Here is a 24,208-nt window from a genome sequence, read left to right on the forward strand (position 1 = left end):
TTCTTTTAACAAGTTTTTCTTACATTCTCAAAAATGTTGGCAAAGTCAACTGTCATCTCCAGATTTACACTTTTTAAAATGGGGTCAGTGATCTTCTTTAAGTTTCTATTAATTCACAAATAAAATGAGATAAACATTATTTCAAGTAAGTAAAATTTAAGATTCTGGCAATTTCAATCAATTGCTTTCGAAAATAATAACTTTTATCAAAGAGGTGGAGAAACCCACTGGTTTCCTTTAATTAATTCAAAACGTAACTTTGCTGGAGTTCACTGACTCAAAGGAAAGGTATCCGATTACACTACAGGCTGCTGCTGTTATCTCAAGGCCTGAGTGAGAAGCACTGTCTGTCGTCTTTAACTTTGGCTGCTGCTGTTAACCCTTTGAGAGACTTCTGCTTCAACCAATATGCAGCATCTAGCTCTATGGATGTTCTTGTCTTTAAATTTATCCAAGCAATTCCCCACAATCTCAACTAGTCCTCAGAACTGCGCCCTTCGCCACCACAGTCCAAGGGTACAATTTTAGCTTAATCACTCACACATGGAGTTGAACCATCTTCAATTTTAGATGTCCCATCAACCCATAACCTAACCCAAGCCGAATCAGAACTCACACATGGAGTTGAACCATCTTCAGATTTAAAAACACTTATTTAACTGACCCCATATCTGCTGAAATCACATCAGTCGTCAACAACACAATTAACCCAAAACTGAACTATCAATTATGATATCCCATCAGTTTAATTTGCTAATCCCCAGACTGACCTTTGATTTCGTCGAGACGATCTTTCCGTACCAACCGCGAGTGACCAGACTAATCAGACGATAAGAAGAGGGGAAAAAGCAATGCGCGGTGATTTTCCAGCTATACATTGTGGGCCCCTTCTTCCCACTTATACAATTATAGAACACCTCCTTCGACCCCCTCCGTTCGAACTTCACCTCCAGGATCAAAACCTCCAGCAGGTCCCCGTGCCACGCTGAGGTACAGGGTGGAGAAGCTGACCTCCACCTCATCAAGTACCGCCTATGAGCAATCAGAGACCACACCCTGCAACTTGGGCCGGTCTGACACCCCGAATATGGCATCCAGGGGACCAGGTTCCACATCCATATGCAAGACCGCCAAGATGACCGTCCTCCAAAACCTTTCCAGCTTCGGGCATCACCATTCAGGCAAAACATATGAACATGGTTCGTGGGGCCCCACCCACATTGCTCACAGACATCCTCGACCACCTTGAACAGTGGCGCATCCTTGATTTTGCCATGTATACTATTTTCAGCTGTATCAGCCCTAACCTCGCACATCGAGGCATTTACCTTCCGCAGCACCTCACACCACAGTCCCTCTTCCAGCACGCGCGTGCGCGCACCACCCCCACCCCCAGCTCTTCCGACTTTGCCTTAATCCCCTCCATGGACACCCTATCCTTTTCCGGGTTACTCCTGTAGATCGACCAAACAACCCCCGTCTCAAGCACCCTCTCCCCCACCCCACCACTGCCAACACTGTCTCCAGCAGGGACAGAGCCAGCACTATCGGGAAAATCTTTTGCGCAAAGTCCTGAACCTGCATGTGCCCAAACCCTTCCGCCTGCGCCAACCCATATTTCATATTTCCAACTCTAGGCTCGTAAATCGGCCTTAATTTCCTTAATTCCCTCTTGTCCAATCTCCGAAACCTCGCATCCCCCCCCCCCCCCCCTCCCCGGACCTGGCCCCCAACTTAAAATGCTGCCTAAATTGTCTCCAGATCTTCAATGTGGCCATCTCCACTGGTCTCACTGAATACGTTCCTGGAGCCATCGGAAGAGATGCCGTTGCCAGCACCTGCAACCCTAACCCCTACACGAGCCCACCATCGTCTTTACCCACAGAGCCTCCCCCCTCCTTGCTCCAACCCCGCACCTTCTACGCATTCGCCGCCCAATAATAATACAGCAGGTTTGGGAAGCCTAACCCTACTTTCCCATCCTATTGGACTGTCCTTTTACGATCACTCGTTGTTCCATTATAGTTCCTTTCAAATTATGGTTCCATTTTATTCTGGCTAGACCCTCTTTTATTCCATTGAAGTTGACCGTTTGCTGGTTTGAAAAACAAAGTATGTGATATGTTTTCCCAACCCCCGAAATTACTTGTGAACAGATTCACAACATCTTTGGCAAGAGTTTTCATAGGTCAGAGGAAAATGTGAAAATACTTCTGTCGCAAACATTAACCATTCAATGGTGTTGCAGAGACAGTTGTATGCGTGAATTTGAGTACATAAAAAAGGTTTAATATGTCGTGTTGTTGAAAACTTTGAAGCTGTTAATTTAAAACCAATATTGATCATTTTTATAGCATAAGTTATATAGTTATACCCCTTCAACTTTAATGTTTGTGCAGCAAAGAAACATACATTGGAGAACTGGGTGAGCAGGTTTTAGGCATGTATAGCACCCATTATTTTCTGCTGGCTGTATTATGAGACACATCTTGTGACAAAGACCTATGTAGGCCCCAGAATGCATGCAGTTTCACAGATTTTGCAAGATTGTGCACTGTTGCGCCAAAAACCATTTTCAATGGATGCGAGTGAAACTCCCTGTACAGGGCTCTGTTAAAGTGGAGCAGTCGTTGCAGGTTTCTTTTGGTAACAATAACTACAGTACCCCTTTAATACTTCTATTATAGATCTTCTATTTCAGAATTTTAAAATTATATTGGAACCTATTTTAGGGAATGCAACATGTACTTGCTCAGTAGCTTTGATGCCCTGAAAAAGATAGTCCATTAATAATAATAATCTTTATTAGTGTCACAAGTAGGCTTACATTAACACTGCAATGAAGTTACTGTGGAAATACCCTAGTCTCCACACTCCGGCACCTGTTCAGATACACTGAAGGATAATTCAGAATGTCCAATTCACCTAACAAGCACGCCTCTCTTGTTGGAGGAAACCCACGCAGACACTGGGAGAATGTGCAGATCCGCACAGCATGCTAAGTCACTAGAAATTTGACTGCAGGTGAAACATTCACCAAACTTAGCAGAACACGACAATAACATGGCACATGAAAAAGAACTGAAGGAACCACAAGGCATGAAGACACTTGTGGTGAATATATTCAGATTAATTAGATATGTCCCCAATATAGTATTTCTTGACTGAGGTGGTACAAGATGAAAGAGGGCAGTCAGGGGAGACAAATGAACAGCCGAGTGTTACTGGATGCACCTGACTTTGTGCCATCAGTTATATTTGCATGCCTTTGCACGTCTACAAGCTAAAGCAGGTACACCATTACAAAGTTACATAGCTTTGCCATTTTCTGCAAGGGCACCTGAAGTATTGCTGTGCTACTGCCAGTGGTAGTTAAGGTCACCAGCTTCCCAAGCTTTTTTGCCTCAACTTATTGCAGGCTAGTTTTGCTGTCTCAATTAATGGGCTGGCTGCATAGGTATCCAGTGACAGATTCATCAGTCAGCATGGTCAGCACTTTCCTATCCAAGAATAGGAGGTTGACACAGCTGTCAGGTTCCCCATACAGCTGCATTTCAGAATGTGTGCATTGTTATTGATAACAGCCTCATGACCAAATTGCTAGCTCGTGTTCCACCATTGTTTGTTCCTGCTCTCTTTTGTAGTATGAATCGCCAATGCTACCTTCTCAAATTTGTCAACTAGATCTTCTGGAAAGTATATAGCTGAACTGATGCTTCCAGATGTTGATGAGAGGTTCATCCTGATTCATGGAATGTTGGTTTTATTGTTGTTCCAGGCCTGCAAATTAGAAAAAGAAAAATGTTAGAAGGCAGGCTAAAAAAATAATTGCCTTTTCCATCACCATTTCCAATATCTTTGCCCGCCACCTCCCCATTAAAAGCCATTACATGCATTCATCCTGGCCATTGCTTTGGAATACTTCTGACCTTTACTCTCAAGTCTAAGGGACGTAGATTTAAATGTCTTTGGTGCACAACTGGTTTAAATGAACCTTCGCCAGATTTGGCTGGATCATAACGTAATATAGGAAGAGTATAGAAATAGGAGGATAGAGCAGATGAATGCGTGGCTGAAGAGATGGTGCAGGAAAAGGGGCTTTAGTTTCCTCGATCACTGGGTCTGTTTCTGGGGAAGTAGGACCTGTACATGTCGGACAGGTTGCACCTGAATCAGAATGGGATCAATATCCTTGCAGGGAGGTTTGTTTGTGCTGGTGAGGGGTGGGGGTCTGTAATTATCTGGGTCATAATAGTAGGTGACTTTGACTTTCCCAATTAATATTGGTGAAGTTGGAGTGTGAAAAGCTTAGATGGGGCAGAATTCTTAAGTGCGTCCAGGAGAGCTTTTTGACCCAGCTCGTAGAAGGTCCTACAAGGCAAGGGCCGGTACTTAACCTAATTTTAGGGAATGAAGCCAGACATGGCGGAGCATCTTGGTGATTGTGACCATAACTCAATAAGACTTAAGGTAGTTACGCAAAAGGGCAAAGCTGGACTAGAAATAAATTTTGGTTCTGAATTGGGGGAAGGCCAATTAATAGGATAAGACAAATCTGGCCAAAGTGGACTGGGAGCAGCTACTTGTAGGAAAATCCACATCAGAGCAGTGGGAGTCATTCAAAAAGGAAGTAGGAAGAGTGTAAAGCTATCATGTTCCTGTAAAGTTAAAGGGTGGGACCAAAATATCCAGAGAACCCTGGATGTCAAGGGATATGTGGATTGGAGCAGAAAAAGAAAGGGAGGCTTATGGCCGATACAGAGGGCTGAAAACAGTGGATGCCTTAAAAGAGTATAGAAAGTGAAGGGGCGACTTAAAAAATACAATAGGAGTGTGAAGAGGGGGCATGAAAAAACACTGGCAAGGGAAAAAAAGAATCCCAAAGTGTTTTATAAGTATATTAAGGGCAAGGGGGTAACCAGGTAAAGAGTAGGGCCTATTGGGGGCCACGTGGCAACCTGTGTGTGGAGCCGAAAGGTGGAGGTGAGATATTAAATGAGTATTTCGCATCTGTTCACTATGGAAAAGAATGATGTAGATATCAAAATCAGAGAGGGGGACTGTGATATAATTGAACAGATTAGCATTGAGAGGGAGGTGGTTTTAGCAGGCTGAAAGGTGGATAAATCCCCAGGCCCAGATGAGGTGTGTCCTAGACTATTGTAAGGCAAGAGAGGAAATTGCAGGGGCTCTGACATTAATTTTCAAATCCTTGCCACAGGGAAGTGCCAGAGGACTGGAGGATAGCTAATGTGGTACCATTATTCAAGTAGGGAAGAACCAGGTAATTACAGTCCAGTAAGTCTAACGTCAGCGGTAGAGAAATTATTGGGAAAAATTCTTGAGGGACAGAATTACCATTTTTAGAGGCAAGCATTAATCAAGGATAGTCAGCATGGCTGTATGTCTAACAAATTTCTCCCTGATCAACTCTACAAGTCCCCTGGGCCGGATGGGATTTATCCTAGGATTCTCTGGGAAGCTAGGGAGGAGATTGCTGAGCCTTTGGCTTTGATCTTTAAGTCATCTTTGTCTACAGGAATAGTGCCAAAAGACTGGAGGATAGCAAATGTTGTCCCCTTGTTCAAGAAGGGGAGTAGAGACAACCCCGGTAACTATAGACCAGTGAGCCTTACTTCTGTTGTGGGCAAAATCTTGGAAAGGTTTATAAGAGAGAGGATGTATAATCATCTGGAAAGGAATAATTTGATTAGAGATAGTCAACACGGTTTTGTGAAGGGTAGGTCGTGCCTCACAAACCTTATTGAGTTCTTTGAGAAGGTGACCAAACAGGTGGATGAGGGTAAAGCAGTTGATGTGGTGTATATGGATTTCAGTAAAGCATTTGATAATGTTCCCCACGGTAGGCTACTGCAGAAAATACGGAGGCATGGGATTCAGGGAGATTTAGCAGTTTGGATCAGAAATTGGCTAGCTGGAAGAAGACAAAGGGTGGTGGTTGATGGGAAATGTTCAGACTAGGGGCCACTGCTGTTTGTCATTTTTATAAATGACCTGGAGGAGGGCGTAGAAGGATGGGTGATTAAATTTGCAGATGACACTAAAGTTGGTGGAGTTGTGGACAGTGCGGAAGGATGTTACAAGTTACAGAGGGACATAGATAAGCTGCAGCGCTGGGCTGAGAGGTGGCAAAAGGAGTTTAATGCAGAAAAGTGTGAGGTGATTCATTTTGGAAGGAATAACAGGAAGACAGAGTACTGGGCTAATGGTAAGATTCTTGGCAGTGTGGATGAGCAGAGAGATCTCGGTGTCCATGTACATAGATCCCTGAAAGTTGCCACCCAGGTTGAGAGGGTTGTTAAGAAGGCGTACGGTGTGTTAGCTTTTATTGGTAGAGGGATTGAGTTTCGGAGCCATGAGGTCATGTTGCAGCTGTACAAAACTCTGGTGCGGCCGCATTTGGAGTATTGCGTGCAATTCTGGTCGCCGCATTATAGGAAGGATGTGGAAGCATTGGAAAGGAAGCAGAGGAGATTTACCAGAATGTTGCCTGGTATAGGGAAGATCTTATGAGGAAAGGCTGAGGGACTTGAGGCTGTTTTCGTTAGAGAGAAGGTCAAGAGGTGACTTAATTGAAGCATACAAGATGATCAGAGGATTGGATAGGGTGGACAGTGAGAGCGCTTTTCCTTGGATGGTGATGTCTAGCACGAGGGGACATAGCTTTAAATTGAGGGGAGATAGATATAAGACAGATGTCAGAGGTAGGTTCTTTACTCAAGAGAGGAGGAAGGGCGTGGAATGCCCTGCCTGCAACAGTAGTAGACTCGCCAACACTAAGGGCATTCAAATGGTCATTGGATAGACATATGGACAATAAGGGAATAGTGTAGATGGGCTTTAGAGTGGTTTCACAGGTCGGCACAACGTCGAGGGCCGAAGGGCCTGTACTGCGCTGTAATGTTCTATGTTTTAAGTTACATCTTCAAAGAATTCCAGTAGATTTGTTGAGCATGATTTCCCTTTCCTAAATCCATGCCGACTTTATCTGATTATACCACTGCTTTCCAAATGTATTATGAAATCCTTGATAATGGACTCTAGCAACTTCCGTGCTACTGATGTTCATCTCACTGGTCTTTATAGTTCCCCATTATCTACTTTTTTGAATAGTGGGCTTACACTAACTTCCCTAGGTCCTACATAGGAGACTGATTAAGACGGTAAGAGCTCATGGGATCCAGGATAATTTAACAAATTATATCCAAAATTGGCTTAGTGGCAGGAAGCACGGTGTTGGTCGAAAGTTGTTTTTGTGACCGGAAACCTGTGTCCGGTGGTGTACCGCAGGGATTGGTGCTAGTTCCCTTGCTGTTTGTAGGGTACATGATCTAGGCAGGAATGTTGTGGATGGGCAGCACGGTGGCACAGTGGTTTAGCTCTGCTGCTTCACGGCGCCGAGGTCCCAGGTTCGATCCCAGCTCTGAGTCACTGTCCGTGTGGAGTTTGCACATTCTCCCCGTGTTTGCGTGAGTTTCGCCCCCACAGCCCAAAGTGCAGGGTAGGTGGATTGGCCACGCTAAATTGCCCCTTAATTGGAAAAAATGAATTGGGTACTCTAAATTTATTTTAAAAAAGGAATGTTCAGATATGATCAGCAAGCTGGCAGATGAAACAAAAATTGATGTGTGGTAAATAGCAAGCTAGGAAATACAGAGGACCAGAAGGATGTTTGGGTGCATGTCCATAGCTCCCTGAAGGCAGCAGCAGGAGGGGTAGTTGGGGATATGGTATACCTGTCTTTATTAGCTGAGGCATAGAATAAGAGCAGGGAGGTTCTGAAGGAGCTGTATCATTAGGTCACAGCTAGAGAACTGAGTGTAGGTGTGGTCGCCACACAATAGGAATCATAGAATTTACAGTGCAGAAGGAGGCCATTCAGGATGTGATTGCACTAGAAAGGGTGCAGAGGAGATTAGCCAGGATGTTGCCTGGGCTGGAGCATTTCAGTTATAATGAAAGGCTGGATAGGGTGGGGTGGTTCTTCTGAGAGCAGTGAGTGGGAACGATTGAGGTGTACAAAATTATGAAGGACATAGGGTATATCGGAAGAAACTATTCCCCTAAGTTGAGGGGCCAGTAACCAGGGGACATAGATTTAAAGCAAGGAACAGTGGATTTGAGGAAAAACCTTTTCACCTAGAGGGTGGTGGGAATCTGGAACTCACTCTCTGAAAGGGTGGTAGATGTGGGAACCCTCAACATTTAAGAAGCATTTAGATGAGCACTTGATACACCACAGCATGCAAGGCTACGGACAAAGTGCTGGAAAAAAGGATCAGGATAGATAGGTGCTTGGTGGCCGGCACAGATACGATGGGCCGAAGTGTCTCTGTGCTAAAAACTCTATGACTCTTGTGTTAGTGGGTTCTTCCCTCCATTGCCTTCCTGGATGAGTTTTGAATATTTTAGCAAAGATATTAGTTTCTTTTCTCCAACACAAGCCATCTTCTTAAACCATTCTCCTGTGCCTCTATTCTCACCTCCGGTGGTAAATGCAAGGAGCTCATGGACTATTTTGCTTAAAAGTCAAGACCATGCATTCAGCTGCTTCTTCTGCCTCCCCCACTTCCCTTAGCTCACTGGAGAAACTTCCTCTTGCGTTTTCTCTCTCCAACCCTGAATTGCCTCTTTTTCAAATTTCTCTTCCATCTCCCTTCCTGCCCTCTCTGAACTTCTCTTACTGATGGGACCCACTTGTACTCTGGATCGTATTCCTGCTGAACGGCTGACTGTCCAACTTTATTAATAGTTCTGTCACCCCCAATATGTTACCTTCTGTTTCAATTCTGATGTCATTGCCCTTTTCTCAATCAAAAAAACCCTTGACATTGTGCTATTTATTTTGAAGAGAAGTGAAAAAGAACAGTGAATAGTTTGCTAAGATGTATAGTTAATATTTTTGGTTACGATGTAGATTGTCTTCAAAAAATCTGACTTGAGTGCAAACATTTTAGAAATCAGCTTTGGCCATCTGAATTTTTCTATCCTCCTACGTTTGGAATATGGTGCATCCATTTGAGAGTTATTTTTAGCTATACACTGTTGTGCTCAGTTAGCGATTTATTATACCTGACTTCCTGGTTCTTGCAGAATTTTGCTGTGCAGGTTCTGTACACCGAGAATAAATGTGTTCTTGATTGCTTAACACTTATATTTTATCTTCAATTTTGAAGGATACGCGAAAAGGAACTCGTGTGTCTGATATTAGGAAAATTGGACCATTGAAGATGGCAGAATTAAATGGATTAACACCATTTCAAAAGCCTTTAGCTGATGCTATTAAAGATGAGCCTATCAAGACATCATACGACGAAAGGGTATGGCTTAATATCATTCATGTTATTTATTTGTTCAGAGCATGAGACTGTTAATTGTCTGAAGATTGAACTATTAAAGGCACAATATTTGTTGAAACTTTGGCTGCCAGCAGTAGCTAAACTCTGCTTTTAGTTACAAAAATAATGAAGTCATAATTGCATAATATGGTATAATACTGAGGTTTTGTGTGGGTGAATATAATACAACTGGCATTTCTGCAGGAAAATTGCCCAGAATTTCTAGTTCTTATTTAGAGTTCCTTTTGGAATTATGCATCTGTGAACGGAGTGTTGGATGAAATAGAATTGGACATTTGCCATATTTATTCATGTTCTTTGTAACAACTACATATGATCACCTAAATGAGATACTGCAGACTCCCCAATCCCCATGAAATGGTAAGCCAATCTGATTCTGTTTCAGGTAAAGGAGGGAAAAGAGAGAATATCGGAGACTTACATTTATTTCCAAAATATTTCCATAGAAATATTTTATTTGTAGATATTTCAGACTCTTATGGGGGGGGGGGGTTGCAAATATTAAGTCCTTCCCCGTGTACATTTCAGTATTTTTACAATGACAGTGTATCTGAAATATCTACAAATAAGATAATAGTTCCAGTCATTTTTAAAAAATTGTGTTCCTGATATTTTCCTATTAAGGAAATGGCCTGCACTGAAATGCAAATCAATGGGTGGCAACAGTATTATACCTGATGCTATCAGATTTCATCCAGGTCTATTTATGTCGGAACTTATAGTATGGAGAGTCAGTAGAGTGTGGTGGCCATGGTCAAGCCTCATCCCTTCCTTACCTGCCCTTTGCCCATGTTCGCCCCTGGCTGCTGTTGAGTAAAGAGTCAAGAGATCTGCTCCTTTTCCCAAACACCTTTCTTTTTCTTTGAACACACTCAGCACCAAGCTCTATCATCACATGCCTCAAAGCCCACATGTAGCATCTTTACATATCAATGCCACTTATTGGATCAATGAGACATCTAATTGGAATGTTTCTTAACCCATTCCTTAACAGCCCACACATTTTCAGCCGGTGTCACTACTAATTTTCATAGAAATCCATATCCATAAAATCCCTACAGTGCAGAAGGAGACCCATTGAGCCTGCACCGACCCTCCGAAAAAGCAGTCTAACGACATCATTACTGCAGTTTAATTTCAAGTTAAAATGGTTCTTGTCAGAAAAACAAAATGCTGGACAATCTCAGCATGTCTGACAGCATCTGTGGAGAAAGAAGGGAGCTAATGTTTCGAGTCTGGATGACTCTGTCAAAAGATGACTTTGTTTCAGATTCCAGCATCCACAGTAATTTTCTTTTATCTTGGTTCTTGTAAGTGTGTTTTGCATTTTTAGTGCAAAATTTTGGAACTGCGCCTGGAACAGAAAATGGTGTTTACGGAATATGAAAGAGTTCAAAAGAAAAATTCAGCAGCGGAGTGTACCATAGCATTATTGCCCGAAAATGCTGAAAGAAATCGATTTCCAGATGTTATTCCCTATGACGATAACAGGGTGGAGTTGGTGCCTACAAAAGAGAACAATACTGGTTACATAAATGCATCTCATATAAAGGTACATGAGTATTATACCTGGTGTTTGCTTTGTAATTGATTGAGGAAAGCCACAAGTGTGACATTTTTGCAAATTCCATTTAATTTAAGTTTGAGCATAGCTAGAATTCTTACAAATTTACAATCTTTTCCTAACTTTCCCATGGCTGTCAGATAACTTTCATTTTTTCACTACAGGTGGTAGTTGAAGGCAAGGAATGGAATTACATTGCTACACAAGGACCACTCCAGACCACTTGTCTTGATTTTTGGCAAATGGTATGGGAACAAGGAGTCGCAATCATTGCCATGGTTACCATAGAAGAGGTACTTCTCATGTCTTTAGCTTTAAAATTAATATCTGCATTTTCTGTGTACAAATGAGATACAGTAATAGAACTAGACATCCTGAATAAGTGAAAGCCTGATGTTTCTGGGTCCTACCAGAATTTGCACCTCAGTCAAGCCTCATCCACTTGATTTGCACTGAGGACTGCCAAATAGGAAAGGGAGCGTTGATATTTATTTTTGCATACTTCTGTTAGACACAGTGGCTGGATATCCTGATCCCGCCTGGGATGGAATAGGACAGTTGGGGCCCAAAAATGGCAATGTTGGCTTATGTACCATTTTCCTGTTGCTGTTTTTGGGACCTGTCTCCATGATAATTAAGGGGACATCACCTTAACTCCCATACTGTTGGCCACATAGGCAAGTTTAGGACCTGGAAACAGTCTCAATTGCTGTTTCCCACCACGGAAGGGAGAATCTAGCTGTATGTGTCACTGTTTATGTTGAGCAGATAATTTTAATGTAGCCATTGGGATTTTACTTCAGTGTGACTGAATATTTATGTGGTTTGAAAGTATTGTCTTTCCAGTATTTCTCCTCTCAAATCATTTATTCCTTGTTTTAAATTTTGTAAAAGTGGTTACAAAATTGTGCATCTTTTTATCATAGAAACATAGAAAATAGGGGCAAGAGGAGGCCATTCGGTCCTTCAAGCCTGCTCTGTCATTCACTATGATCATGGCTAATCATCCAACTCAATAACCTAATCCTGCTCCCCCCCCCCCAGCTTATCTTTATATCTCCTTTGCCCCAAGTGCCAGCAATCAATCAATTAGTAATTCAAATAGAATTTATTTTTAATGGTTGCATAAAAGATTTCCAAACTCATTTCATAATACGATTGCTTGGACTATGCATCCTAATTCAGAAATTGGATTGTTCTCCAGGGTTAATGAAGTTGTTTATATTGTAATTCTGTTACAGGAGGGAGGGAAAGAGAAGAGTGTTCGGTATTGGCCTCGACTCGGCTCCAGGAATAACTCTGTCACATATGGAAGATTCAAAATAACCACAAGATTTCGAACAGATTCTGGGTGTTATGCAACCACAGGGTTGAAAATTAAACATTTATTGAATGGGCAAGAGAGGACTGTATGGCACTTACAGTATACAGACTGGCCAGAAAATGGTTGCCCAGAAGATATCAAGGGATTCCGATGTAAGTTCTACTTAATTCTGATTAACCTTTTAAGTTTGAAAAAACACTGTTTATACTGAAGCAATTTGTACCACTTGTATAAATGATTCTTCTTAACTTGGATTTTTTAAATTTACCATTGCCATTACAGCTTATTTGGATGAAATTGAGTCAGTGCGTCGTCATACTAATAGTACAACAGACAGTAAAAATCTGGATACACCTTTACTTATACACTGCAGTGCTGGTGTTGGAAGAACTGGTGTTGTAATTTTATCGGAAATTATGATTGGCTGCCTGGAACACAATGCGGTAAGATTGTCCCTTTTATTGAACCTGCCCTGGTATGTAGTCTCTGTCTATGATAAATTCAAGATGAGTTCCACTTTCCTTACATTTATGTAAGCCTTTCCTTAACCTTGATAGTGTCATTACCTCATTGACCATAGTTGCTTAACTGCATTTGTATTGTTAGTCTATGGGTTTACCCAGCAGCAGTTCAACCCAATTTACTGTGGTGTTTAGGAACATAGGAAATAAGGGCATGTGTAGACCATTCGATCCCTCAAGCCCTGCCATTCAAGTCACTCATGGCTGATCTAGCTCAATGCCAAATTCCTGCATTAACCCATGTCCATTGATAGCTTTAAAAATCTATCAATCTCTCTCCTCAGCCCTCTGAGGTAGAGAATTCCAAGATTCAGCACCCTCTTGAATGAAGAGATTTCTCCTCATCCTGGCCTACCTCTTAGTCTGAATCTGTGCCTCTGTTCTGGACACCACTCAATTACTAAAAGTTAAGCCAGAAGTTAGCGCTGCCATTTAAAGAAAAAAAAACAAGCATTTGGCTTTATTGCTGGAGGAATAGAATTGAAGAGTAGGGAAGATGCACCAAACCATTATTGAACTTTGTTTCAACCATATTTGAGTACTGAATGTAGTTCTAGTCGTCATATTGGGTGGGTCTCTTTGAAGAGAGTGGGGGATAGAGAAAGATGGGTGAGGATTGACTTAATAGAGGTCTTTAAAATTGATAGATTTTTGGTAGACTGGATGCAGAGAGTATGTTTTCTCTTGTGGGCAAGAGAATAACTAGAGGCCATGCATATAAGATAGTTCCCAAGGACTTCTGGTGGCGACTATGAGGGAGTAGGTTGCACATTTGGTGGCTCCCGTTTTGGTCGGATTTTGGACCTTTTCCCCCGGCTTTTTTGCGCTTTTGAGCGCGGAACTGGAAAGCAATAGTACTCAGGCACTGAACCCATACAGAGTTGTATGGACTTAAGAAGCCGGAGGGACCGTAAACAGCAGAAGAAGTGGTCAAACAAGGGCACAGTGGAGGCTGTGAGAGAGACCAATATGGCCGGTGTCCAGAGCAAGGTGCCAACCGCCCAGCCTACAATGGAGCAGCTGCTACAGGCCATGCAGGAGGGATTTTTAGCTCTGAAGCACGATAATTTGGAGCCGCTCCAGAAGTCGATGGACCGATTGGGGAAAAAAGGCTCGATGATCAGGCTGAGAAGCTCCAGAACCTGGAGAAGACGGTGGAGGAGCAGGCAGACTTTCAAACGGTGGCGGACGTGGAGATTCGGAGGCGGAGGGATCAGCAAAAAATGCTCCTGGAAAGGCTGGAGGATCTGGACAACCGATCTCGCCAGCAGAATGTAAGAATTGTTGGCCTCCTGGAGGGGGCTGAGGGGCTGGATGCCGCCGCGTATGTTTCAGAAGCTGCTGGGGAAATGAGGTGTTTCCTCGCCCGCCGCTGGTGGACAGGGCACACAGAGCGCAGGTGAGGCAGCCGCGACGAGGGGCTCCCGCACGAGCGATGGTGGTCCGGTTCCACAGGTACCTGGACAAGGAGCGGGTTCTGCATTGGGCCAAGAGCACACACAGCTATACATGGAACAATAGTACCTTGCGTGTTTACCAAGACCTGAGCACTGAGGTGGCCAGGAGGAGGGGAGGCTACCGGCAGGTGAAGGAGATTTTGTACACTAACAAGGTGAAATTCGGACTGCTTTTTCCGGCGCGACTGTGGATTACATATGAGAGCCAGCATCACTATTTTGAGGAACCCGAGGAGGCGATGGGCTCTGAGCTGAGGACTCTTGGACTCATGGTAGAACTTTTAAGTCTATTTTGTTTCTCTCTCGCGTTGAGAAATGCCTGCATGCTTGGATCCGTTCTTTTCGTTTTTTCGACCTTTTTAGGTTGATGTATTTTGGTTGCGATGTGTTTTTCTTGTTCGTTTTCGTGGTTTTCCTAAATGTTTCCTTTTTGGGGTCTCTTGTTGGGTTGGAGGTTTGGTAGGGGGAAAAGAAAAAAGAAAATAGCTAAAAAGGTGTGGTTATGATGGGGGTTTTGGGGGAATTGTTTGCAATCTTTTTCTGTGTGTGGAGGGGTAGGACTGAGAGTGCCTGGTACTTCTTATCTCTATCTGTTTGATCTAAATTGCACTATTGTCAGGGATGTCTTTGACTTGTATAGAGTATGTGTTTAAGCAGGGCTGGTTTGGGGAAGTGGTATGGATGGGCCGGGGGGAGGGGAGCCAGGGAACAATGGATGAGAGATGCGCTGGCGCCAAAGCGGGGAGCCACCAGGCTAGCTGGGTGGACTAGTCAACGGAAGCCAGTTGGGGGGGAATTCATACAGTTAGACTAGAGCAGCGGTTGAGTGGTCGGGGGGGGGGGGAAAGAGTTGATCTGCTGATGAAGATGGAAACTGGACATGGGGCAACAGTGAGGAGGTCATGCGTGGAGCCAGCCAGGAGGCGAGCCAGAGGAAGCACGACACATGGCTGGGGGACTGGCCAAGGAAAGGGGATGGCTGATTGGCAAAGGGGGGGGTGCCCCCAACCAGGCTGATCACCTGGAATGTTAGAGGGCTAAATGGGCCAGTGAAGAGGATGCGTGTGTTCGCGCATTTGCGGGTTCTGAAGGCGGACGTAGTCATGCCATAGGCGACGCACCTGAAAGTGGCAGACCAGGTTAGGTTGAGGAAGGGCTGCGTTAGCCCGGTCTTTCATTCGGGGCTCAACACTAAGACTAGGGGGGTCACGATCCTGATTTTAAAAAGGGTTCAATTTGAGGCGGAGGGTACAGTTGCGGACGGGGGTGGCAGATTCATTATGGTTAGGGGTAAGCTCGAAGGGGTGAGAGTAGTCTTGGTCAGTGTGTATGCCCCTAATTGGGACGATGTGGATTTTATCAGGAGGTTGCTGGGGAAGATCCCCGACTTGGACTCACGCAAACTGATCACGGTTGGAGACTTTAACACAGTCCTGGACCCGAGCCTGGATCGGTCGTCTTCAAAAATGGGCAGGTTGCCAGCGATGGCAAAGGAACTGCGAGGGTTTATGGAGCAAATGGGGGGAGCTGATCCATGGAGACTTAGCCGGCCGTTGACGAGGGAGTTTTCGTACTACTGCCATGTGTACAAGGTGTATTCCCAAATTGATTTCTTTGTCATGAGTAGGGACTTGCTGTCCGGGATGGTGGAGGCAGAATATTCGGTAATTACCATATCGGAGCGTGCTCCGCACTGGGTAGACCTACGGATTTGTAAGGATAGCTTCCAGCGCCCACAATGGAAGCTGGAAGTTGGATTGCTAGCGAACGAGGCGGTGTGTGAGAGACTCAGGAGTTGCATGCAGAATTACCTGCAGGTGAACGATACCGGAGAAGTCTCAGCAGCAGTGCTCTGGGAGGCACTGAAGGCAGTGGTGAGAGGGGAGCTGATCGCAATCCGGGCCCATAGGGACAGGACAGACAGGGCAGAAACGGACCGACTGGTTCAGGAAATTTTACGGACGGACAGGAGCTACGCGAAGTCCCTGAGGCCAGAGTTACTCAGGAAACGACAGGCTGCAGGCCGAGTTCGGGGTGCTGACTACAGGCAAGGCCGTAGAGCAGCTTAGAAAGGCAAAAGGCGTGATATATGAGCATGGAGAGAAGGCCAGCCGAATGCTCGCGCAACAACGAAGGAAGAGAGAAGCGGCTAGGAAGATGGGAAGGATAGCGGATGGGGAGGGAAATCTGGTGGGGGACCCAGCAGGGCTGAACAAGGTGTTTAGGGACTTTTATAGTAAGCTATACACTTCGGAACCCCCCCAGGGGACCGGAGGGGATGAAATGATACCTGGACGGACTGACCTTCCCAATAGGGGGTTGGTAGACGGACTGCAGGCCCTGGTTGCGATCGAAAGGTACTGGGGGGCCTGAAGGTCATGCAGTTGGGTAAAGCCCCGGGGCTGGATGGGTATCCGGTGGAGTTTTACAAAAAGTTTGCCGAGGTAGGGGGGCCGGGGCTGGTCAGGGTTTAAAAATATATATATATATATTTTATTAAAGTTTTTCGATCAAAAAGAATTTTCCATTTTTATAACTTTGTAACAAAATGTACATTGACCGTTATTTAAATAATATATTAACTAACAGCAAGTGCCGAAAACAAAGAAGCAAGAAAGAAGAAAAAAAAAAGAAATAGTAACACTGAAAAAATAAATATAACCAACTAGCATGTAACAAAACAAAAACCCCCAAAAACCCGAATGCACCCCCCCCCCCTTCCCCCCTGTGTTGCTGCTGCTGTCTTTCCTGTTTTCCCTTATCGCTCTGCGAGATAGTCGAGGAACGGTTGTCACCGCCTGGTGAACCCCTGAGCCGAACCTCTTAGTGCGTACTTTATTCGCTCCAATTTTATAAACCCTGCCATGTCGTTTATCCAGGCCTCCACGCCCGGGGGTTTAGCTTCTTTCCACATAAGTAGAATCCTTCGCCGGGCTACTAGGGACGCAAAGGCCAAAACATCGGCCTGTCTCGCCTCCTGCACTCCCGGCTCTTCTGCAACCCCAAATATAGCCAACCCCCAGCTTGGTTCGACCCGGACCCCCACCACCTTTGAAATCACTCTTGCCACACCCACCCAGAACCCATGCAATACCGGACATGACCAGAACATGTGGGTGTGGTTCGCCGGGCTTCCCGCGCACCTCCCGCACCTATCCTCCACTCCAAAAAATCTACTCAGCCTTGCTCCAGTCATATGCGCCCTGTGTAGAACCTTGAATTGGATCAGGCTGAGCCTGGCACACGAGGACGAGGAATTTACCCTACTTAGGGCATCTGCCCACAGCCCCTCCTCAATCTCTTCCCCCAGCTCCTCCTCCCATTTTCCCTTCAGCTCCTCTACCATCGTCTCCCCCTCGTCTCTCATTCCCCTGTATATATCGGACACTTTACCATCACCAACCCATGCCCCCAAAATCACTCTGTCCTGGACGAAATCACTCTGTCCTGAATTTCCGGGCGCTGCGGAAATTCCCTCACCTGTTGCCTCGCAAATGCCCTCACTTGCATATATCGGAATGCATTCCCAGGTGGCAACTCGTATTTTCCTACCAGTGCTCCCAGACTCGCGAACGTCCCGTCCAAGAACAAGTCCTTCAGCTTCACAATTCCTGCTCGCTGCCAAGATTGAAATGCCCCATCTATCCTTCCCGGGACGAACCTGTGATTGTTCCTTGTCGGGGACCACACCGAGACACCCGTCGCTCCCCTATGTCGTCTCCACTGCCCCCAGATCTTCAAAGTCGCCACCACCACTGGGTTTGTGGTGTATTTTTTCGGGGAGAACGGTAACGGCGCCGTCGCCAGTGCTTTTAAACTAGTTCCCCTACAGGACGCCATCTCCAGCCTTTTCCACGCCGCTCCTTCTTCTTCCCTCATCCACTTACATATCATAGACATGTTGGCGGCCCAATAATAATCACTCCAACACGGCAGTGCCAGTCCCCCTCTATCCCTACTGCGCTGCAGGAACCCCCTCTTTACCCTTGGGGTCTTTCCAGCCCACACAAAGCTCATAATACTCCTATCCACCTTCTTGAAAAAGGCCTTTGTAATCGGTATGGGGAGGCACTGAAACACGAAAAGAAACCTCGGGAGAACCACCATTTTAACCGCCTGCACCCTACCCGCCAATGACAGGGGCACCATGTCCCACCTCTTAAAGTCCTCCTCCATCTGCTCTACCAATCGTGTCAAGTTAAGTTTATGCAAGGGTCCCCAGTTCCTGGCCACCTGGATCCCTAGATATCGGAAGTCCCTTGCTGCTACTCCTCAGCGGCAGATCGTCTATTCCCCTGCCCTGTTCCCCGGGGTGCATCACAAATAGTTCACTCTTTCCCATATTCAATTTGTATCCCGAGAACTCTCCAAACTCCCTGAGTGTCTGCATTATCTCGGGCATCCCCTCCACTGGGTCCGCCACATACAGCAGCAAATCATCCGCATATAATGACACCCGATGTTCCTCTCCTCCTCTAAGCACCCCTCTCCACTTCTTAGAGCCCCTCAGCGCTATTTCCAATGGCTCAATTGCCAACGCGAACAGTAACGGGGACAGGGGGCACCCCTGTCTTGTGCCCCTATGTAATCGGAAATAGTCGGATCGTTGCCTGTTTGTAACCACGCTTGCCACCGGGGCCCCATACAGGAGATGAACCCCTCTCCAAATCCAAATCTCTTCAGTACCTCCCACAGGTAATCCCACTCCACTCTATCGAATGCCTTCTCTGCATCCATCGCCACCACTATCTCCGCCTCCCCCTCCGGTGGGGGCATCATCATCACCCCCAGCAACCTTCGTATATTGGCATTCAATTGCCTCCCTTTAACAAACCCTGTCTGGTCGCCATGTACCACCCCTGGGACACAGTCCTCTATCCTTGTCGCCATCACTTTGGCCAGTAACTTGGCATCTACATTTAGGCGGGAGATGGGCCTGTATGACCCGCACTGCAGCGGGTCTTTGTCTCGTTTCAGGATCAACGATATCGTCGCCTCCGACATCGTCGGGGGTAGTGTCCCCCTTTCCTTAGCCTCATTGAAGGTTCTCGTCAGAAGTGGGGCCAGTAGGTCCACAAATTTCCTGTAAAATTCCACCGGGAACCCATCTGGTCCCGGGGCCTTTCCTGCCTGCATGTTCCCGATTCCTTTTACCACCACCTCCACCTCAATCTGCGCTCCCAGTCCTGTCACCTCCTGCTCCTCAACCCTCGGGAACTCCAGCTGGTCTAGGAAATGTATCATTCCCTCTTTTCCCTTCGGGGGTTGGGACTTATACAGCCTCTCATAAAATGACTTAAACACCCCGTTCACCCTCTCCGCCCTCTGTTCCATCCTTCCCTCCCCGTCCCTGGCTCCTCCGATCTCTCTCGCCGCCCCCCTCTTCCTAAGTTGTTGGACCAGCAGTCGGCTCGCCTTTTCCCCATATTCGTATTGTAATCCCTGTGCCTTCCTCCACTGCGTCTCCGCCTTACCCGTGGTCAGCAGGTCAAAGTCCGTGTGTAGTCTCCGTCTTTCCCTGTCTCGCCCTTCACCCGGGGCCTCCGCATATTGCCTATCCACCCTCGGAATCTCCCCAATCAGTCTCTCCCTTTCTTTACCCTCTTGTTTCCTCTTGTGGGCCCTTATGGAAATCAGCTCCCCCCTAACCACCGCCTTCAGCGCCTCCCATACTACTCCCACCTGGACCTCTCCATCATCATTGACCTCTAGGTATCTTTCAATACATCCCCTCACCCTTCCACATACCCCCTCTTCTGCCAACAGTCCCATGTCTAATCTCTAAAGTGGGTGCTGCTCCTTCTCCTCTCCTAGATCTACCCAATGTTGGGGCGTGATCTGAAATGGCTATAGCCGAATATTCCATTCCTGCCACTTTTGGGATCAGCGCCCTCCCACTTTTGGGATCAGCGTCCAACTTCTCTTCTTGAATAAATGTTCACGCCTCATCTGCCGTCTCGAAGTAGTGGTGTTTGCCCTGGTGTGTAACCCACAGTCTCGCCGGCTGCAACATTCCAAATGTCACTTTCTTCCTGTGGAGCACCGCCTTGGCCTGATTGAAACTCGCCCTCCTCGCCACCTCCCCACTCCAATCTTGGTACACGCGGATCACCGCGTTCTCCCATCTGCTACTCCGTGTCTTCTTAGCCCATCTCAGGACCATCTCCCTGTCCTTGTAGCGGTGGAATCTCACCACTATTGCTCGCGGTATTTCCCCTGCCTTTGGTCTTCTCACGAGGACCCGGTATGCTTCCTCCACTTCCAGGGGGCCCGTCGGGGCCTCAGCGCCCATTAAAGTATGGAGCATCGTACTCACATACGCCCCAACATCCGCTCCATCTGTCCCTTCGGGAAGACCCAAAATCCTTAAATTCTTCCTCCTCAAGCTATTTTCCAGGGCTTCCAGCCTTTCTGTGCACCTCTTATGTAGTGCCTCGTGCGTCTCCGTCTTCACCACCAAGCCCTGTATCTCGTCTTCATTCTCGGCAGCCTTTGCCTTCACTCCACGGAGCTCCATCGCCTGAGTCTTTTGCGTCTCCTTCAATCCCTCAATCGCCAGCAACATCGGCGCCAGCATCTCCTTCTTGAGCTCCTCCACACATCGCCGGAGGAACTCCTGCTGTTCCGCGCCCCATACCATCTGGGCTCCCTCAGCCGCCATCTTGCTTCTCCCTTCTCTTCTCTGCCGCTGCTCCAGAGGATCCTCCGCAATCTGGCCACTACTATCGCTTCTTTCCATCCACACCCGGGGGGACTCCTTCCTTTGTCGCTTCACACTGGGTTTAGCCGTGAAAAATTTCCATTGGGGCTCCCGATAAGAGCCCAAAAGTCCGTTAAAACGGGAGGTGCCGAAAGGTGCGACTTAGCTGGTCATCGCCGCAACCGGAAGTCCGGTCAGGGTTTTTAACGAGGCAAGAGACCGAAGGGTCCTACCCCCGACGATGTCGCAGGCTACTATTTCACTTATTCTGAACCGGGATAAAGACCCGGAAGCCTGTGGGTCTTATAGGCCGATCTCTTTGATCAACGCAGACGCGAAGTTACTGGCCAAGATCTTAGTGACTAGAATTGAGGTCTGTGTACCGGACGTAATTGCGGAGGACCAAATTGAGTTCGTAAAGGGTAGGCAACTGGCAGCCAATCTAAGAAGGCTGCTGAATGTGATCATGATGCCCCTGGAGAGCAGGGTGGCAGAGATAGTGGTAGTTATGGATGCGGAAAAGGCATTCGACCAGGTCGAGTGGGACTACCTGTGGGAGGTGCTGGGAAGGTTTGGGTTTGGGGTGGGGTTCATTGACTGCGTTGGGCTGTTATACCAGGCCCCAGAGGCTAGTGTAAGGACGAACAGGACAACATCAGATTACTTCAGACTACACCGCGGGACAAGACAGGGTTGCCCTCTCTCCCCACTGTTGTTCGTGCTGGCCATAGAGCCGCTGGCAATTGCTCTGAGAGCTTCAAAGGACTTCATAAAGTCTCGTTATACGCGGACGACCTGTTGTTATACATAGCGGACCCAATGGCGGGGATGGACGGCATCATGGAAATCCTGAGGGAATTTGGCCGGTTTTCAGGATATAAATTGAACATGGCTAAGAGCGAGTTGTTCGTAATTCAGGCGAGGGGGCAGGAGAGTAGGCTGAATGGGTTGCCATTCAGGCTGGTAGGTGAAAGCTTTAGATACTTGGGGATACAGGTGGCACGGGACTGGGGCAGATTGCATAAGCTCAACCCGTCCCGATTGGGAACGAGTGAGGGAGAAGGTTCGGAGTTGGGATGCGCTCTCGCTGTCACTAGCGGGGAGGGTGCAGACTGTAAAGATGACGATTCTCCCGAGATTCTTGTTCATATTTCAGTGTCTCCCCATTTTCATCCCGAGGTCCTCCTTCAAGAGGCTGAATAAAATTATCCTGGGATTTGTCTGGGTGGGGAAGTCCCCGCGGGTGAGGAAGGTGATGCTCGAAAGGAACACTGGAGGGGGGGCTGGCGTTGCCGAACTTTAGCAACTACTACTGGGCGGCCAACATAGCGATGATAAGGAAATGGATGGTGGGCACGGGGTCGGTCTGGGAGCAGATGGAGGCTGCTTCGTGCGGGGGCACCAGTTTGGCGGCCCTGGTTACGACGCCTTTGCCACTCCCGCCGGAGCAGTACTCCACCAGCCCTATAGTGGTGGTGGCTTTGCAGATCTGGGGCCAGTGGTGGAGGTATGTAGGGGAAGTGAAAGCATCGGTGTGGACCCCAATCTGCGGCAATCACCGATTTGCCCTGGGGTACATAGACGGTGGGTATCGACTGTGGCGGAGGGCTGGGATTGTAAGGGTGGGTGATCTGTTCCTGGAAGGGAGCTTTCTGAGCATGAGGGCGTTGGAGGAGAAGTTCGGGCTGGCGGGAGGGAATGACTTTAGATACTTACAGATGCGGGATTTTGTGTGCAGACTGGTGCAGTCCTTCCCACGCCTCCTGCCAAAGGAGAGGCAGGACAGGGTAGTTTCTAGGGGAGAGGTTGGTGAGGGTAGAGTCTCAGATATTTACAAAGAACTAATGGGAGCAGAGGATGCACAGACTGAGGACCTGAAGCTTAAGTGGGAAGAGGAGCTTTGGGGGGGTGGGGGGGAGATGGAGACGGTATTTGGGCAGAAGCTCTGGGCAGAGTAAACACGACCGCAACGTGTGCCAGGCTCAGTCTGATCCAGTTTAAGGTCGTGCACCAGGCCCACATGATGGTGGCCCGGATGAGTAAACTTTTCGGGCTGGAGGACACGAGTGCCAGATGCGCCGGTGGGTCGGCTAATCACATGCACATGTTCTGGTCGTGCCCTAGACTCTGGGGGGGGGGGGGGCACTGGCAGGGATTCGCGGCTCGGGTCTTGAAAACTGGGGTGGTAATGAGTCCTGAGGTCGCAATAGAACATTACAGCGCAGTACAGGCCCTTCGGCCCTCGATGTTGTGCCGACCTGTGAAACCACTCTAAAGCCCATCTACACTATTCCCTTATCATCCATAAGTTTATCCAATGACCATTTAAATACCCTTAATGTTGGCGAGTCCACTACTGTTGCAGGCAGGGCATTCTACGCCCTTACTACTCTGATTAAAGAACCTACCTCTGACATCTGTCCTATATCTATCTCCCTTCAATTTAAAGCTATGTCCCCTCGTGCTAGCCATCACCATCCGAGGAAAAAGGCTCACACTGTCCACCCTATCTAATCCTCTGATCATCTTGTATGCCTCAATTAAGTCACCTCTTGACCTTCTCTCTAACGAAAACAGCGAGGTTCGCGTGGAGGTGGTAGCCATTCATTGACTTCTTCGCGGAGAATTAATCGTCAGCGGGGGAGGGGGGTGCTAGGGTAGTGTAGAGTAGGGGGTGGTTTAGGCAGGTCCTTGCGCAAATGGAATGGTTTGCACTATGTGTTACTTGCTTTTCTTTTTGTACGGTACTATACAATGTCATTGTTTTATATGCCAAAAATACCTCAATAAAATTGTTTATTAAAAAAAAAAGATAGTCCCCAAGAAATCCAATAGGTAATTGGAAGAAACCTTTACAAATGAGTGGTATGAATGTGGAACTTGCTAACAAGGAGTAGTTAAATTGAATAGCATAAATGTAGTTAAAAGGGAACCAGGCAAACATTAGGAAGAAGTTAACGGATGGGTTATGATAAATTTGAATTTTTTGAAAGGGGAGGATGCATAGAGTGGAGCATAAACATGCATAGACTGGTTGGACCAAATGGCCTCTTTCTGTGCCATATATCCTATGTAGGTAGATGTAATTGTTCTACATCATACTTCGGAAAGCACACTTGTATTTCCAGATCACTTGTTTTTGTTCTCGTTGGGAACTATTATTGGGGTTTCAGAGGCTTGATTTAGAAGCTGGCATGTACTATTAAATGCTGTCCCATTTTAATCAATTAGTCACATAATAGTGTGAACCATGGGCATCTTT

The 24,208-nt window shown here is 46.7% G+C and overlaps 1 protein-coding gene across 1 annotated transcript in view; it reads left to right on the plus strand.

The window, feature by feature from the left end:
- The window catches only part of ptpn21 (protein tyrosine phosphatase non-receptor type 21), a 124,239-nt gene that overhangs the window by 96,900 nt on the left and 3,131 nt on the right, over positions 1–24,208 (plus strand). The window contains exons 14-18 of the mRNA XM_072494936.1: positions 9,198–9,341; positions 10,714–10,932; positions 11,109–11,237; positions 12,186–12,420; positions 12,551–12,711. Coding sequence (XP_072351037.1) covers positions 9,198–9,341; positions 10,714–10,932; positions 11,109–11,237; positions 12,186–12,420; positions 12,551–12,711 — 888 coding nt within the window. The remainder of the gene's footprint in view (positions 1–9,197; positions 9,342–10,713; positions 10,933–11,108; positions 11,238–12,185; positions 12,421–12,550; positions 12,712–24,208) is intronic.

This window comes from Scyliorhinus torazame, chromosome 2 (genome assembly GCF_047496885.1).
Source record: "Scyliorhinus torazame isolate Kashiwa2021f chromosome 2, sScyTor2.1, whole genome shotgun sequence".
Classification (NCBI taxonomy): Eukaryota; Metazoa; Chordata; class Chondrichthyes; order Carcharhiniformes; family Scyliorhinidae; genus Scyliorhinus; species Scyliorhinus torazame.